The sequence below is a fragment of the Bombina bombina genome, chromosome 3 (assembly GCF_027579735.1).
Source record: "Bombina bombina isolate aBomBom1 chromosome 3, aBomBom1.pri, whole genome shotgun sequence".
NCBI lineage: Eukaryota > Metazoa > Chordata > Amphibia > Anura > Bombinatoridae > Bombina > Bombina bombina.
This window is the reverse complement of record NC_069501.1, coordinates 1,236,878,144-1,236,897,833: the sequence shown is the minus strand read 5'-3', so window position 1 is coordinate 1,236,897,833 and position 19,690 is coordinate 1,236,878,144. Positions and strand designations below refer to the sequence as shown.

Here is a 19,690-nt window from a genome sequence, read left to right as displayed (position 1 = left end):
AATCTAATTGCATAATGGGAAATAAATTATTTTTTTCTTTCATGGTTCAGATAGAACATGCCATTTTAAGCAACTTTCTAATTTACTACTATTATACATTTGTCTTTGTTCTCTTGCTATCTTTATTTGAAAAAGCAAGCATTTGAGCATAGGAGCCGGACCATTTTTGGTTCAGCATCCTGGGTAGCCCTTCTGATTGGTGGCTAAATGTAGCCATCAATCAGCAAGTGCTACCCAGGTGCTGAACCAAAAAATGGGCCAGTTCCTATGCTTACATTCTTGCTTTTTAAAATAAAGATAGCCAGAGAACAAAGAAAAATGTATAATATAAGTAAATTAGAAAGTTGCTTACAATTTTGCATGCTCTATCTGAATCATGAAAGAAAAAAAATTGGGTTTTGTGTCACTTTAATGCTATTAGGAATAAATTTACACAGCAAAGTACATAGTTTTAGATGGAGACAGATGGTGCCTTCCTGGGGAGATAATTGAGTTTTTTTGGGCAAAGAGAACTTGAAAACAAACCTTGTTTCAGATTTGCCATGTCATGGTGTACAAGCAAACAGCAAATATTTTAAATGAGCACATAAAGGGCAGAAAGGAAACCAACAAGGGGTCTATATTTCAGGAACGCAACAACTTAAGTAGTTTCCAGATGTGTATCAGTATTAGCATGTGCAAAAGATTCTGTATAGTGTTATGAGGCAAAGATGAGAGACTGCAGGCAGAGAAATTAAATTTGTCATCCACAAATGAATGTTTCCTTCTTGCTTTTTATCTGCAGATCCAGGGAGAGTGCTTGTCTGAACAGAATGCCAGAGTTGTACAATACAAGGGTGTTTTTGGCACCATTAAGACCATGGTGAAGACTGAGGGGGCTGCCAGTCTCTACAATGGGCTTGTTGCTGGTTTACAGAGGCAGATGAGCTTTGCCTCCGTACGTATTGGGCTCTATGACTCCGTTAAGCAATACTACTGCCGCAAATCTGACTGTGAGTGGGATTTGTATTGATTACTCATCTAATGACCCAAATCAACTTGTTCAATAAACAATTCATTTATGGCTTTTAAAATGGCAAATTCTCTACCACTGATTTCCGTTGTTATAACCCATGAGGAGCCCAGAACAGTGTGATTCATTGTATTCAAAAATAATTCCCTAGTTTTAATTCTCATCAATGGTCAAGGGCCTCTGATACAATAATATACCCATAAATGTAATAAATCTCTTTACTCCAAACGTGATATTTTACATATTCCCCAATATTGCACCTCACAGGTACAGGTCTCAAATATTTTCTAGTATAAGTTTCATTTCATTTCAATACACTTTGTGTACCAAGTAAATTTGGTTATTGGTAATTGCTAAGCAGTTCTGATCAGGAAAAATCCCCTCTTGCCATCATTTTGACCCAAATCATGGTTATTACCCTTCAGATTCTGGGATTTCATGTCGTCTTCTTGCCGGGTGTACAACAGGTGCATTAGCCGTCACTTTTGCCCAACCAACGGATGTGGTGAAGGTGAGATTTCAGGCACATATCAAAATCCTAGATGGCACAAGGAGATATAACGGGACAGTAGATGCCTATAAGACAATCGCTAGAGAGGAAGGGCTTAGAGGACTCTGGAAAGGTGAGTGCTGTAGCAATGAGTGCAATAGGATCTCTTTATAATAGGAATAAGCATATTTAGTAGACTGTCCTATTGCATGTTTTGTGCAACACAATAAATAAATCATTTTTATGTGCATCTTTTTTTCTGGAGCCTTAGATGCTAGTAATACATAATATAGTGATGACCATTCTAGTTGTTGCTGGGGGTGCTTAACTACCCCTTTATTATTGTAATATCCTAACTCTAACTTCAATACATTTCTGTAACTTTACTTTCAGTCCTTAATCCTAACCCTATCCAATTCCTAATACCTAGCTCTAACCGAAAACAAAGGCATAACTTTAGTCCTTAATATTAACCCAAAGGGGCCGAATTATCAAGCTCCGAATGGTAATGCCCCTGTTTCCGTGTGAGCCTTCAGGCTTGCTGGGAAACAGCAGTTATGAAGCAGCGTTCTAAAGACCGCTGCTCCATAACTTGTCCGCCTGCGAACATTAATCCACCCAATCCTATACGATTGGGCTGATTGACACCTCCTGCTAGCGACCGATTGGCCGTGAATCTGCAGTTGGCGGCATTGCACAAACAGTTCACAAGAACTGCTTGTGCAATGATAAATGCCGACAGTGTATGCTACATTGTATCATGTCTGCTCGCACTTTCATAAATCGGCCCCCAAGGTCTAAACCTAGTACCATTTTGTAACCCTATCCCTAATTACAACACAATTCTTATCCAAGCCCTAACCTTAGGCCACAACCTTGTGCCCACACCGTTATGGTCTGCTAGCTTGCAACCAAATTGCAACTTGTGTTCATATTTACAGTTGTTTTACTTATTACTATGTTTACAGAGGCTTCTTTTTTATATTTCCCTCTCAGGAACCATGCCTAACATCACACGTAATGCTATTGTTAACTGTGCCGAGCTTGTTACTTACGACCTCATCAAGGAAGCCATTCTGCATGAGCAACTTCTGACAGGTAGGATATGATGTGTGTCTACTGTGTGCTGGGTTCATTTTATCTACTGTGCTCAGCAGGCGCCTGATACATCATGCAACTCTGGAATGGCTAAGGCTAAAGAAAAAAAATGACTTCCTAATATATCATTTTATACAAATGTACTGAGCATGCTCAAAAATCTGATCTCCCATATTACGTACATTAGCTGATCAGTAACCATGGTTACTAACCTGCTCTCACCCATCAGCTAATTATTTAATCTGTTCAGCTATAATACAAATCTGATCTGTTAGGATACTTGAGACCCGTGGTTAAGAAACACTGAATTAGACGATCTGATGGTCATTTGACTGGGAGCTGGCCATGGTAGCTAGAGATCTATTTTGTAATGCATCACTTGTAACTCTAATATGATGCTTAACCCACCTAATAACCTCAGGATAGATGTAAACCTCACATGCATTGACTAAACATTATCACATTTTATTCTGTATACAATTTCTTTTTTGGTGAGCAAGTAAAAGTTCTGTTTCAAAATGTAACCGCTTGGTTACCTAAGAGGACTTCCAGCCTAGCATATTGTAAGTTCAGTAAACTCACAATGTATTTTTTTCTACAAAATATTTAATAATGTATACATAAAAAAACATTTTGCCCAGTTTTCGTGTAATTTATTTATAAAAATGTTTTTTTTTCCTAGTCGTAGAGACGCTGGAATGCATCCTTCAGACTTGCTTATAAACATACAGCTAGATTACGAGTTTTGAGCGCTATAGAGCAGTGATGTGCAGTGACGTCAGAGGCTGGTGAGGCAGTGGCTAGGATACGCCTTCATTCTTTAGATATCCTTTGTTGAAGAAATAGCAATGCACATGGGTGAGCCAATCACATGAGGTATCTATGTGCAGCCACCAATCAGCAGCTACTGAGCATATTTAGATATGATTTTCTACAAAGGATATCAAAAGAATGAAGAAAATTAGATATTAGATGTAAATTGGAAAGTTATTTAAAATTGCATGCTCTTTCTAAATCATGAAAGAAAACATATGGGTTTCATGTCCCTTTAAATGGTGTCTTGGAAAACTGGTCAACTTAGTAAACATCTGATTTTAGTCTAAAGGATTGTAACAGAAACTCTTGCCAGATAACAAAATGCTTGCTCTGATTATGAGATCTAGAAATCCAGGCCCATTAAAATATGTTTAAAACATACTTTTTACTTTAATGCTGCAAATTATGCTTATAGATTCTTTCATTATTCAGTAAATATATAAAATGTCTTGATCCAGTGGCGGATGGTGAAATTTAAAGATGGTGGGGCGCTTGACCCCACCCCTTTAAATAAAGCCACACCATCAGATGGCACTACCAATTCATTAATTAAATAAATAAAAGGTAGGCAGAAACACCGAAAAGCACTCGGGGGGAGAGGAAGAGAGACACAGAGGGTTAGAGAGAGACACAATCACACACAGAGGGTTAGAGAGAGAGAAAGAGAGAGAGACACAATCACACACAGAGGGTTAGAGAGAGAGAGAGACACACAATCACACACAGAGGGTTAGAGAGAGAGAGAGAGACAATCACACACAGAGGGTTAGAGAGAGAGAAAGAGAGAGACACAATCATACACAGAGGGTTAGAGAGAGAGAGAGAAAGAGAGAGAGAGACACAATCACACACAGAGGGTTAGAGAGAGAGAAAGAGAGAGAGACACAATCACACACAGAGGGTTAGAGAGAGAGAGAAAGAGAGAGTGACACAATCACACACAGAGGGTTAGAGAGAGAGAAAGAGAGACACAATCACACACAGAGGGTTAGAGAGCGAGAAAGAGAGAGAGACACAATCATACACAGAGGGTTAGAGATAGAGAGAGAAAGAGAGAGAGAAACAATCACACACAGAGGGTTAGAGAGAGAGAGAGAAAGAGAGAGAGACACAATCACACACAGAGGGTGAGAGAGAGAGAGAGAGAGAGAGAGAGAGAGAAAGAGAGAGAGACACAATCACACACAGAGGGTTAGAGAGAAAGAGAGAGACACAGTCATACACAGAGGGTAAGAGAGAGAGAGAGAGAGAGAGAGAGAGAGAGAGACAATCACACACAGAGGGTTAGAGAGAGAGAGAGAGAGAGAGAGAGAAAGAGAGAGAGACACAATCACACACAGAGGGTTTGAGAGAGAGAGAAAGAGAGAGAGACACAATCACACACAGAGGGTTAGAGAGAGAGAGAGAGAGAGAGAGAGAGAGAGAGAGAAAGAGAGCGAGCGAGAGAGAGAGACACAATCACACACAGAGGGTTAGATAGAGAGAAAGAGAGAGAGACACAATCACACACAGAGGGTTAGAGAAAGAGAGAGAGACACAATCACACACAGAGGGTTAGAGAAAGAGAGAGAGAGACACAATCACACACAGAGGGTTAGAGAAAGAGATAGAGACACAATCACACACAGAGGGTTAGAGAGACACATAAGGGATGAGAGAGTCAGAGGGGGAGGAAGAGAGACAGAGAGAGAAAGAGACCATGGGGGAGAACGACACATAAGGAGAGAGATGGATAGATATATAGAGAGAGAGAGAGAGACACACACACACACACACACACACACAAGGGGGGGGGGGAGAGGGACCACTGCATTTTTAAGTAATAAAACAGCACAGCTACAGAGAGTTCAGAAAGTGAGACTATAAATTAGTGTGAAGTACAGAGGCAAGCTGCTAAGGTAGTGGGTAAACACTACCTTAGCAGAGTAAACAAAATACAAAATACAAAAACGATCCTTAAACTGCTGTAAAAGAGTAAAAACACTAAACCACATTCATTAAATTATAATTTTCACTAACAGAATCCCTTTCAGCAAAATCTAAGGTTGCAGAATTTACTTTAATAAAATGTGGCTAAAACACTGCTCTGAGTCTGCATCTCTTCCTGGCTGCTCTGTAAGGAAGTGACAGTGGCACATTCCACTGCACTTGGAGGGGTAGTACAGAACTCTCTTTTTCACTTTAGCAAAGCTGGCAGCTTCACAGGACAGCAACAAAATAAATGAAAGTTGTTTTTTTCCATTTTTGTTTTGTTTTATATCATTTAACATCCAGCCCCAACCCTAAGTTCCACTTACTAATGCCTCTCACTGGATTGGGTCAGCCCAAATAGGACTGCCTCAAATAAGCAGTTATGGGCCATGCAATGATCTTAACCACTTTCATCCAGTAGGTGGCGCAGCATGTTGTGTAATGGTGGGCAGACCTGCTTGTGCCTCTCCATTGCACAACATGTAGCTGTGGAAAAAAAATGCTGGGGAACAAAAAATTGCAATTTTTTTTTTTTTTTAAGCCAATAATTTTTTTTATATTTTTGCCCATATGAGAGGTGAAGCTCTGCCTCACCTGCCTCTAGTGACTGCACATCACTGGGAGAAATTAACAACCGCGACAAAAGCGGCGGTATTTAACCTCCCTATAGCGCTGCTATTACAGGTTTTGTAAAACCCGGCTTGTGCGGGCGATATGGTTGCGTTGAGCTTCATACCTCACCCAAATACAAGCAGTGTTTTGACGTGCTCGTGCACGATTTTCCCATAGACATCAATGGGGAGAGTTGGCTAAAGAAAAGCCTAACACCCTAACATAAAAAAACACGTCTAAACACCACTAATCTGCTGCCCCTAACATCGCCGCCACCTACATTACAGTTATTAACCCCTAATCTGCCGTCCCCAATGTCACAGCACTATACTAAAGTTATTAACCCCTAAACCTCTGGCCTCCCACATCACTAACACTAAATAAATATATTAACCCCTAAACCTAAACCTAACGTAACCCTATGCCTAAGTCTAACCCTAACCCCCCTAACTTAAATATAATTAAAATAAATCTAATTTAAACTTACAATTATTACCTAAATAATTCATATTTAAAATAAAATACTTACCTGTAAAATATACTGTGTTATATTGTAGCTATCTTAGGTTTTATTTTTATTTCACAGGTAAGTTTGTATTTATTTTAACTAGGTAGACTAGTTACATAGAAACATAGATATTGACGGCAGATAAGAGCCATAGGCCCAGCAAGTCTGCCTGATATTACCTAACAGTATAAACTTATCTAGTTTGTAGAATAGCCTTATGCTTGTCCCATGCATTTTTAAAGTCCCCCACAGTGTTTGTCGCTACTACCTCTTGAGGAAGTTTATTCCATAAATCAATCTCTCTTTCTGTAAAGAAGCTTCGTCAAATTACTCCTGAATCTACTACCCTTTAGCTTGAACTCATGACCCCTTGTTCTTGAATTTTCCATTTTTCCATTTAGCCCTTTAACGTACTTGAAAGTTGCTATCCTATCACCTCTTTCCCTTCTCTCCTCTAAGCTATACATATCTAGGCCATTGAGCCTATCCTGGTAAGTTTTATTTTTTAGACCATGTACCATTTTGGTAGCCCTCCTTTGCACAGATTCAAGTTTGTTAATATCCTTCTGAAGATATGGTCTCCAGAACTGCACACAATACTCAAGATGAGGCCTAACTAATGATCTATAAAGTGACATAAGAACCTTACTATTTCTGCTGCAAATACCTCTACTGATACATCCAAGCAATCTGCTAGCCTTACTCGCTGCATTACTACATTGTTTACTAAGTTTTAAATTGTCTGAAATAATAATTCCCAAGTCCTGTTCCTCATCTGTAACAGTCAGTAAAGTGTCATTGAGTCAGCGCTGCGGAATCTGTTGGCGCTCTACAAATACCTGATAATAATTGAGTCTGTAATTAACATTTGGATTTTTCTTCCCTAAATGCATTATTTTACACTTTGCTGTGTTAAACTTTAGATCCCAGTCGTTTGTCCAATCCTCCAATTGTTGTATATCACTTATCATTTTGTCTACCCTCTAGTTAGTAAAGAGTTATTAACTATTTACTAGCTACCTAGTTAAAATAAATACAAATTTACCTGTAAAATTAAACCTAACCTGCCTTACACTAAAACATAACATTACAATCAAATAAATTAAATTAATAGGCTAGGGGTTTTTTTTTATTTTGGGTGGGCTTTTTTATTTTGATAGGGCTATTAAATTAGGAGTAATTCGTTTTTATTTTTGATAATTTCTTTTTTTATTTTGTGTAATTTAGTGTTTATTTTTTTGTAATGTAGATAATTTTATTTTATTAATTTAATTTATTTTATTTGATTGTAATGTTAGGTTTTATTGTAAGGCAGGCTAGGTTTTATTTTACAGGTAACTTTGTATTTATTTTAGCTAGGTAGTTAGTAAATAGTTAATAACTATTTAATAACCAGTCAACCTAGATATAAAAATAAAACCTAAAATAGATACAATGTAACTATTATTTATTTTGTAGCTAGCTTAGGTTTTATTTTATAGGTAAGTATTTAGTTTTAAATAGGAATTATTTAGGTAATAATTGTAAGTTTAATTTTGATTTATTATATTTAAGTTAGGGGGTGTTAGGGTTAGGGTTAGATTTAGGCTTACGTTAGGGTTAGGTTTAGGGGTTAATATATTTATGTAGTGATGTGGGAGGCCAGAGGTTTAGGGGTTAATAGTTTATTTTAGTATATTTCGTTGTGGGGGGCTTGCGGTTTAGTGGTTAATAGGTTTATTATTGCGCCGGTGTGGGCGGATGGCAGATTAGGGGTTAATAATTTTTAAATGGTGTTTGCGATGCGGGAAGCGGCAGTTTAGGAGTTAATAAGTTTATTATAGTGGCGACAATGTCGGGGAGCAGCAGAATAAGGGTTAATACATTTTTTTAAGTGGCGGCAATATCTGGAGAAGCAGATTAGGGGTTAATACATTTATTTTAGTATTTGCGATGCGGGAGGGTCTCAGTTTAGGGGTTAATAGATAGTTTATGGGTGTTAGTGTACTTTTTAACACTTTAGTTATGAGTTTTATGCTACAGATTTGTAACGTAAATCTCATATCTACTACGGCATTCTACAGATCGCCTCCTAAAGTTATGTTCAATAGGACATGTTTGCGGACAGGGACTGAAATATATGACAGCAGAAAACTGCTGTATATACAATGTTTTTTCTTTATCCTCTGTACACAGTATCAGATGTGAACTTGTTCTTGCATACTAAATGTTTGTAATTCCTCTGTTGTTTTTCAATTTGTATTATGTTTATGATCAATAAAGCTCTTTTAAAATAAAAGTAAAAAAAATAAAAATGAATATTTCACATTCCAATGTTCTTCACATAGCAGAATATGTTCTATTTATTCATAAATACATATTTATATATATATGATGGTATTTTGGTAAAATATATATCTATATGATTATATATAGGTACAGATATATACAGATATATATAGGAATATATATTTAAAAATACATAGAACATATTCTGCTATGTGTACAGTAAATACATAGTTAAAACCTTTATTAGAAATGACTATTGGATAAATATGTTTTTGTTTTCCTCTACTTGACTGCAAATGGCTCCATGCACTTATATATGTCTATATATGTGTATTTATGTGTTTATATATGTCTGTAAATACATATATACACATATATATAATACATAAATACATATGTAAACACATAAACAGAGATATATATATATATATATATATATATATATATATATATATATATACACACACACATATACATACATATATAAATATATTTAGACATGTATCTCTATGTTAAAGCCCTTTGCCTGCCTTTTTTTCTAACACCTGAGACATCATATCTTTGAGCCCTTATAACTTTTTTGTGCAATTTTTAAAAAAATAATTTTTATTAGTGTTATTATGAGTGTAACTGTACTTTGTAATGTATTTTTTATGTGTTTTGTGACACTCTCTGAGGACGCAGTATTCATTCTAGCGTAAATTTCAATTGCTCTCACATTTACTTTCAACTTGAAATACAAGTCCTAAATTTGACGCACGCAAACACCCACGATAAACTAAACCCCTTTTCGCTTGTGCATAACTTTTAGCGTGCCATTCGTAACCTGGCCCATATCTTGGCATTCATTGACATGACCTTTTGGTAAAGCATACACGGTAAAAACAAACTGTACAGCTGAATTTTCTGCCATTAAATCACATATTTCTGAATTCATGTTACGTCTTTTTCAGATAATCTACCCTGTCATTTTGTGGCTGCATTTGGCGCAGGCTTCTGTGCCACTATTGTGGCATCTCCAGTGGATGTTGTAAAAACGAGGTATATGAATTCCACCGCCGGCCAGTACAAGAATGCGCTGAACTGTGCGTGCACCATGTTGGTCAAGGAGGGAAGTACAGCTTTTTATAAAGGGTAAGGGTATAATATTTCACTTGGTGATCCCTCTGAAAATGAATGTAACCATGCACTTACTTCTAAAGTGACACTGGAATAGTGTATTAATTGGGCACATAGCTCAGAACTGTTCCTTCACAGAACTCTCTAAAGCATGGGTCAGCAACCTTGGCTCTCATGATGTTTTGGAACTACATTTCCCATGATGCTCAGACAGCATAAATGCCTTTGCATCATGGGAAATGTAGTTCAAAAACATCTTGAGAATCAAGGTAGCTGACACCTGCTCTAAAGGACGTAACCTACATTTCTGTATGTACAGGAGAGACAAATTGCTGTATAGTGCAGAATAAAGTAAGGCATTTCAAATTGTATTAAAAGTACCCAGGTAGCCCTCAGTTTACGCTGGGGTTAGGTTCCAGGAGGAATGGTTGTAAATCGAAACCGTAGTAAATTGAAACCCAATTTATAATGTAAGTCAATGGGAAGTGAGGGAGTAACACCTAATACATTATTTTTAAAGCTTTGAAATGAAGACTTTAAATGCAAAACAGCATTATTAACCTAATAAAATAATCACACAACACAGAATATATAATTAAACTAAGTTAAATGAACAAAAACATTTGCTAAACAGCATTATAAACCTAATAAAATAATCACACAACACAGACTTCACTTGCATTTTTCTGCAAACAGTTCTTTCTATGCATTCCAATCTGGACTGATTTATAGACAGGAAGATCTTGTTCCTTTGAAATCTGCTCGATAGCTCAGGTCTGGTTAAATTCATTAATTTCAGCTTGCTTGGCTTTGCTGCAACACAAATGGACAGCTCCACCTACTGGCTATTTTAATAAATGCACTGCTTCTCAATGCTTTTCAATAGTAGTCACATGACTGGAATAAAAAGGTTGTTATTCTGAAACGGTGTAAATTGAACCGTTGTAAAACGAGGGCCACCTGTATCAAGTAAAAATTTGAAGGTACATATTCAAAATCATATGTAAAATATAAATTTAAAATGTAACTAAAACGTATAACATTCCAAGTGTACTGTATGTTTCTCTTGTAAAATAAGTTTTGCTGCCATGGCAAGTGGGGCATTATTTGAGTGTACATTAAATACACCAAATGAATATGTTAAATAAGCGTGCAGAAAAAAGTAGCACAATATGCTGCAAAATTATTTTTCATGAGATTAAGTTTTTTTAATTTGAAAAGTCAAAGCATATTGTGAAACATTTCTGCAAAACAGTTTTTTGGATTTATTGCTGATTTGTCAGGGTGCACAGTATGGACGGTGTTATTGCCGCTGATTAGTAGATTTTTGTATAACTTCCAAATGTATTTTGAATCGGAGAACCCAGTGAAGAGCCACGCAAGGCTCCTCATACGAGGAATTCCAATGGACTGGAAGTCAACCAATATAAGCAAAATATAAAATAGAGGAGCTTTAAAATGGTTTAAAGAGATAGTAAAGTCCAAAATAAACTTTCATGATTCAGATTCAGATAGGGCATGTCATTTTAAACAACTTTCTTATTTACTTTTATCATCAAATTTGCTTTGTTCTTTTGGTGTTTTCAGTTGAAAGCTAAACCTAGGTAGACTCGTATGCTAATTTATAAGCCCTTGAAGGCTGCCTCTTATCTGAATGCATTTGACAGTTTTTCACAGCTAGAGTCAGCACTAATTGCCTAAAATGCATGTCTGTCAAAATATCTGCGATAAGGAGACAGTTGGCAGAAGCTTAGATACAAGGTAATCACAGAGGTAAAAAGTGTATTAATATAACATTGTTGGTTATGTAAAACTGGGGAATGGGTAATAAAGGGATTATCTTTTTTAAACAATAACATTGTTAGTGTTTACTATCCCTTTAAGTATTTTTTTCTTCTAGTGTGTAGTGCTTGAGCAGACATTAAACTATGATCATAAGAACATAATTGAATGTGATGTGTGCTGGTACACACAATGTATGTACCAAAGAGACTTAAAGGGATATAAAACTCATTTTTTTCCCATGAATTAGATTAAGCATATTATTTCAAACAACTTTTCAATTTACTTCTATTATCTAATTAGCTTTGTTCTCGTGGTATCCTTTGTTAAAAAAGCATATCTATGTAAACTCAGGAGCTAGGACCTAGCTGATGATTGGTGGCTGGATATATATGCCTTCTGTCATTGGCTTACTGATGTGTTCAGCTAGTTCCTAGTAGTGCATTCCTGCTCCTTCAATAAAGGATATCAAGAGAATGAAGAAAATTTGATAATAGAAGTACAATGGAGAGTTATTTTATAATGGTATGTTCTATCTGAATAATGAAATAAAAAAATTGGGGTTTCATGTCCCTTAACTGGTGCTTATTGAATGCAGGTTTCTAACATCTATTTTTCTTTATACAGCTTTGTGCCAGCATTCCTCAGGCTTGGTTCTTGGAATATTGTCATGTTTGTCAGCTACGAACAACTGAAAAGAGCAATGATGATGGCTCATGGATCTTGGGAATCTCCTCGTTAAACATAGATTCCCCAGTATACAGAGGAGTTCACTGTTCAGGGTCAACGGACCATAAGACATGGCCCAAGAGGCAGATTCTACAGAGACAACAAGAGAATGTTACCATCCAGACAGACGATAGTATTCCAAGGTCACTAACGTATTGGCCACCAAGGTGCGGGATACAATAACTTCTCCCATTTGCACTGGGACATAAATATGCCAAGAATTTCTGATTAAAACTGAAGAATTACAACTCAGCTGACACAAGGAGTGAAAATGAATTTCTCAAGGAATGAAAGAAATTGGTGGACATACGAGAAACTAAAAGATTTAAGGTTTAATCTGACTTTATAGACATGACAATACATTTCGTATCATGTGTTTGATAATCACATATTGGTGCTACCTGGGATTCCTTTAGGACATTTTTGGCTACAAGTTTATTGCTTTACACTGTACAAAAACAAACTTTTATTTTTTGAATATATACCTCAGTAAATAGGTGTCGTTTTATTGAGCGTTGGGACTGCATATTAGCAAATGTTTACATCTGTTTTTGGGAAAATCCATAATTTGTTAGCAGTAACTATTATTAACTGTATTTTCATTTTTTGGGAGAAAGGTGTGCACCTTTAGACTTTTTTTATTATAATAAAGAAATTACATCTAAAGACATGTTTGTATACAGCTTTTGACTAAGCATGCCAGTGTGAAAGAACTAAAGACCAGCCTAAGGATTAAAGAGCACGAAAATATTTGCTATGTCATGCAAACAAAATAGTATGAATATAAATAATGTAACTGTAAATAATGTTTAACCAGTTTAAAATTAAATTAACAGTAAGTGGAAGCTCCTTAGATAATGAGAGCAATTCCTGCCGCTCTAGTTACACCCAAGAAGCGTTAATTAAATTAAAGTGCTCTTTAGGAGAGCAACATCCACTTTGGAAATAAAATACAAACTTTAAGGCATGTTATATAAGTAATAAAATATATATATAATGTTGCTTTAAGAGAAAAAGAAGAGAGAAATGAATGGGCAAAATCAATAGTGAAGGTTGATAGAAGAGGGAATTATGCAGAAGGGAGAAGATAATGAGACAGAGAAAAGAGAGTCTACATAGAAGAGACAGGAGTGAAGGAGAAATAGAACTACGACATAAAGAAGTGAGAAGATAGATAATGGTGGCAGGAAGGAAGGGAGAGCTCAGTTTGGAAACCTGTGCTTAGCTGAAGGAAGAGAGAACTCAGTTTCGGAACCTGGGCTTAGCTGAAGGAAGAGAGAATTCAGTTTCGGAACCTGGGCTTAGCTGAAGGAAGAGAGAACTCAGTTTGGGAACCTGTGCTTAGCTGAAGGAAGAGAGAACTCAGTTTGGGAACCTAGGCTAAGCTGAAGGAAGAGAGAACTCAGTTTGGGAACCTAGGCTTAGCTGAAGGAAGAGAGAACTCAGTTTGAGAACCTGTGCTTAGCTGAAGGAAGAGAAAACTCAGTTTGGGAACCTAGGCTTAGCTGAAGGAAGAGAGAACTCAGTTTGGGAACCTGTGCTTAGCTGAAGGAAGAGAGAACTCAGTTTGGGAACCTGGGCTTAGCTGAAGGAAGAGAGAACTCAGTTTGGGAACCTAGGCTTAGCTGAAGGAAGAGAGAACTCTGTTTGGGAACCTAGGCTTAGCTGAAGGAAGAGAGAACTCAGTTTGGGAACCTGGGCTAAGCTGAAGGAAGAGAGAACTCAGTTTGAGAACCTAGGCTTAGCTGAAGGAAGAGAGAACTCAGTTTGGGAACCTAGGCTTAGCTGAAGGAAGAGAGAACTCAGTTTGGGAACCTAGGCTTAGCTGAAGGAAGAGAGAACTCAGTTTGGGAACCTGTGCTTAGCTGAAGGAAGAGAGAACTCAGTTTAGGAACCTGGGCTTAGCTGAAGGAAGAGAGAACTCAGTTTGGGAACCTGGGCTTAGCTGAAGGAAGAGAGAACTCAGTTTGGGAACCTGGGCTTATCGCAGAAAAGACAAACACACTGGCAGAGAGACACATTATTAGGTTATATGGGCACATAATAGGAGGCACAGAACTGTAGACTGGCATCAATGTACTGCTTAGTAGCAGAGACAGAATTAATGTGTGCTTGACCCTGAGAGTATTTTACATGACCCAAATGTCCATAACATTCTAAAGAATAACAAGGTAGTAAATGTGTGCAGAGACTGGCAGAGGTGACAAAAACAGCAGCAGTAGCAAGAATGAAATACACCAACCATCATTACCAGAAGGTTTGATAATATCTAAGTACTTTCAGTAGATGGAATGGACACATAAGATGGGTTTATGGAAGTTCAGTGTGGCCCAGCTGTTCTGCCCCCCCCAAGTGCACTGCAAATACTTTTAATGACTTTCAGCTATATTTGAAATTGTACTAATATCAGGAAACTCTACCTCTCTCTTATCGCTGTCAATAAAGAGGACATGTTTACTAACCTGCACATCTTTATTTATACAGTGTATGTATGCACGTGTATGTGTATGCATGTATGTGTATGGGTGTGTATGTGTGTGTGTATGGGTGTGTATGCGTATGTGTATGCGTGTATGGGTATGTATGCGTGTGTATGGGTGTTTATGCATGTGTGTGTATGTGTGTGTATGGGTGTTTATGCGTATGTGTATGTATGGGTGTTTATGCGTATGTGTATGCGTGTGTATGGGTGTTTATGCGTATGTGTATGCATGTGTGTGTGTATGGGTGTGTATGCATGAGTGTATGCATGTGGGAGGGTGTGTGTGGGGTGTATGTGTGTATGCATATGCATGTGTGTGTGTGTGTGTGTATAGGTGTGTATGCATGAGTGATTGCATGTGGGAGGGTGTGTGTGGGGGGTGTATGCATGCCCATGTGTGTATGTATGTATGTATGCATGCATGTATGCATGCGTGTGGGGGTGTATGCGTGTGTGTATTCATGGGTTTAACTATGCGTGTGTGTATACATGTGTGTATGTTAGGGCTTTATGCGTGTGTATCTGTGTGCTTGTATGCATGTTTACAGTATGTATGTGTGTGTGTGTATTGGGTGTTTGTATGTATGCATGTGTATGAGTGAAGGTGTGTATGCGTGCATATGAGTGTTGGTGAGAGAGTTTGTATGGGTGTGTATGTGTGTGTATGGCTGTGTGTATATGTGATTTGTGATATCACAATGATGCATGTCCATCTTACTTGAGCTTCGTCGGAAAACATGTACACACACTTAGGTGCCACCTTTACTTAAAACTGCTCTCCTGCGGGGGCGTGTCCTAACAGCGATCGTAACCGGTCGCATTCTCCAGGAGCTCTGATTGAGTAGCTTAGATTCTGCCGAATGTAGGCAATATTATACAGCCAAAATACGAAAATACTGTTATAACACTTATTAGTTCTTTAGAGAGCTTATCGCCATTTTTGGTACTGTAATTTTGACATCAGACCTCCGGATCGGACATTAAGGGCCTGGAGCGGCAGCTCACTACAGGCGGCGCTTCCCCCTCGGTAAATCTGAGGTATTTGTTCTCAACTGAGGATTAAAGTTTTTTTTTTCTTTTTCTAGTCTGATGAGAAGGGGTACCGGGTCTGTGACAACGAAACTACAGACATTTCCACTATATACCACTTCAACTGGAGATAACCGCAATGGTGCACATGGCGGGAGAGGCCATCTCACAGCCACTTGATGCAAAATGGGAGAGGATCGAGAAGCTGTTTAACAGGATGATGGAAACAGCGCCATATGACCGCTTAATGCAGATCCTACATAATAGGGAGACTTCTGATGCACTACCAAAGGAGCATACAACCACAAAATACCCTGATGGCACAGAGCTCCCGTTGGGCCCCCCACGGTCTGAGAAGCAACACGCACCCACACAACTGCAAAAGACCTCCACAGTAATCAACAACATGCCCGCTACTAAACCCTTGCTACAAGAATACCCGGCGTTGGTAAAGCAACAGAAATACAACTCTAAGCACCGAGTGGAGCAGGATGCACAAAAAATCGTCTGTCTTGATTCTCCTCTATTGAATGTATTCCTTCCAATACCTACTGGGACTAAAGACCAGAGAGGGTCTCAGAGACCACTGGAGCAAGATACAGCAGGAACATCTCTGAAAGGTACTTATAACCAGCCGCTTTTGCTTACCGAATCTGTACGGAGCCACATGGAGCCGCAGCTTCACCTCCCACTATGGCCCCCAGGCAAGCGGCAGAAAGGCATATTAAAAGGGATTAACTCTAGTACCCGAGATGGTGAAAGCGCTCTCTATATAGACAATGGGTAACACTTGGATCCGATAACCGCATACTGCTTTTGAGTACCCTGCCTTACTTCCCAGATATAGGATTGACTATCCTTCTAACAGGACTGATCGAAGTTCACTTTTCACTTAAAAGACTAATTACGAAAGGCAGTGGACAGGAATGAGTGTATTTATCATTTTATGTTTATAATATTAATTAGTTGAGGGGGGCTGTTTTGTTGGGATGCTTTTAGTTATATTCAAATGTTTTCGTTGGAGCTCAGTACTTCCCTTACATACTTCAATGATCTGAGGTTAGCTTTAGAACGATGAATAGTTGTATAACACCAGGTACAGTAATCAGCTTAATTCAGATAGATCTCAACCCTCAGTTCACTATCTCTACCTTTTCTTGCTGCTCCGTCACTTGTATATTCTCACATTGTCACATTGAAGGGAAGTTGTTTCTAGGACGTTATATAACTGTTTACATGGCCTTCGCCTGGCGGTCCGCGGCCGGGGCCACAGAAAAGGTCAGAAACTTTCCATTTCAGATACCGCCTGCAAAAGAAACTTACTAGTCCCAATATTATAGAGAATTAACGAGAGAGATACTACTTGTAACAGCAGAATTAATGATTCATTATACAGATCGCTGCTTAGTCTTAACAGAGACAACTACACTTTAATATCATATATCCCCCAGCTGTTGATGTCCATTGGGCAGATTGTCATACTATAGCCGATGTCACTTAGAAGAGCCCCAAGATGAAACGTAAAAAATAAATAAATAAAAAACTATGGTACTTTCACCCTCTCCCCATGCCTCATAACATTTCTATAGACCCCGGAATACCCGACCATTAGATCACAGACCCAAGAGTGGTCTATATAGTTTGAAAATTGGGAATAATTTACTATACTAAAATTGTTATGCTTATTTGTTTTGTTTTCCTTACCCCCAGCTCTACTCCTCACCTCTACATATTCCCAATGCTATTCACAGGTCTACTTGTCACAGACCCAAGAGCGGTCTAATTAGAAAATTGGGATCAATTCACAATTCACTATCCTAAAAATGTTATACTTAAATTGTTTGATTTTCTTACCCCTAGTTTTCCCTCTCATCGCTATATATTCCCAATACTGTTTATATGTGTATCTGTTACAGACCCAAAAGTGGTCTACATAGTTCGAAAATTGGGACCAATTGAGACATACACTGAATTTAATAGGTGTCTTCAAATGCTGAAATGAATGTTCCTAACTATTCCTCACACCTTTATACAGCTTGTACAATGGGTTATTGTGACAAAGCATTTTACTGTAATAGCTTTGATGTACTTTCATGACGTGTATGTATTGTTTATCAAAATAAAGCTCTTTTGAAGAAAAAAAAAAAAAAAAAAAAAAAACTGCTCTCCTGCTGCCAGATATTTGAATTTATAAAAATACTATTCAGCAATACATGCAGCATCCTACAGAAACTAGAGTTGACTGTTGACAGATGTCCAGTATTTAATCAGACAGTCCAGTATTTTAGCAAGCTGTCCAGTACATCTTCACAAAATACTGGTCACGCGAAAGTATTCGAAGTCACTGGGTTTTTAGCTAAATCTAAAAGACATTCAATGCCTCAATGCATTGCACATTTGGAGCTAAAGTAAGGGGCAGTCAAGGGGAGTCCAATCACTACGGTATATTGCAACCAAAAGGTAAAATTATTGATTTCAATGTTACTGGCAGCCAAGGGGTAAAATGACAGCTCAGTTAGGGGGCATTGCCAAACTCAACCAACCACAGGCTATTAAATTAATTTTTTATGGAGGTCCAAATTGTCCATTGACATAGGAATTCAATTGTATACATTGGACCCTCCATTCCACAGTTATGTGGCAGAAGCACAGCGCCAATTGGAAGACACAGATATTTATCTGCTTCTTTCGGGGGATCCCACTAAGAGGTTTTCTACTGAGTTGAGGCACCTTATTGATGAGGCGGTGGAGGATGGGTTGATGAGCTATGAGACAGCCAACCAATTACTGGTCGCAAATCCAGTTATCCCCATCTTTCACCACCTCCCTAAGGTTCATAAAAGTATCATTAACGTTAAAGGTAGACCCATCGTAGCTGGGATTGGCTCTCAAATGGAACCTTTATCCAAATGGGTTGATCATTTTTTACAATCCCTGGTCCCCATGTTACCCAGCTACGTTAGGGATACTACCTATGCTTTGTACCTAATGGAGGATGTTTTTTGGAGGGAAGAGTACAGTTGGTTAGCAGTTGATGTTGTATCACTGTACTCTTCCATTCCCCACTGATATGGCCTTAAAGCAGTAGAATTATTTTTGGATCTTTATACAGACCTATCACTTTAAATGAAGGAATTTGTGGTGCGAGCGGTAAAACTCCTGTTGGAACATCATTTTTTTATGTTTCAAGGACGCTACTACCTCGAGAGGCGTGGGACTGCTATGGGGGCAAAATTTGCTCCCTCCTATGCCAACCTCTTTATGGGGTGGTGGGAGCAGTCCCACGTCTATGGAGGTAGTGGCGTCTCTCCATCAGTGCATATTGTAAAATATGTACGGTACATTGATGATCTGCTCATGGTGTGGTCAGCTGACTCATCCATGGCAGATGATTTCATTAAGAATCTCAATATCACTGCAGTCTTCTTTGCGGGGATCCACACCAGCTCAGCAACCATAGCTCCACTGCAAAGGGATATTATAGTGCTGCATTGCGAAGACAACTCCGCTCAGAGCTGACAGTATTACTTTCGCTGTGGGATCCTGGAGGTAACTCTTCACTCAAGCTATCCAGGGAGAGCATGTTGTCACTGACCTGCTATTTTCACACTGAGGACTCTACTGCTTATATCTTTGCCAAAGTAAAGCTGGTCGGAGATGGTACCTGTCTAAGTGCTTAGTACTAGGATCTTTAATGTGACAATATCACTGATGTTGGTTTGCAGTTTACCTATGAATGGCAAAAAGATACTATTTCCTTTTTGGATATCTCTC

At 38.3% G+C, this 19,690-nt stretch overlaps 1 protein-coding gene across 2 annotated transcripts in view; it reads left to right on the top strand.

The window, feature by feature from the left end:
* Positions 1-14,866, top strand: part of LOC128654686 (mitochondrial uncoupling protein 2-like) — a 37,413-nt gene extending 22,547 nt beyond the window's left edge. For both annotated transcript variants that reach the window (XM_053708735.1, XM_053708736.1), the window contains 5 exons: positions 785-992; positions 1,438-1,635; positions 2,499-2,600; positions 9,729-9,909; positions 12,304-14,866. In XM_053708735.1, coding sequence (XP_053564710.1) covers positions 785-992; positions 1,438-1,635; positions 2,499-2,600; positions 9,729-9,909; positions 12,304-12,418 — 804 coding nt within the window. In that variant the 3' untranslated portion in view covers positions 12,419-14,866. The remainder of the gene's footprint in view (positions 1-784; positions 993-1,437; positions 1,636-2,498; positions 2,601-9,728; positions 9,910-12,303) is intronic.
* The last annotated feature ends 4,824 nt before the right edge of the window (positions 14,867-19,690 follow it).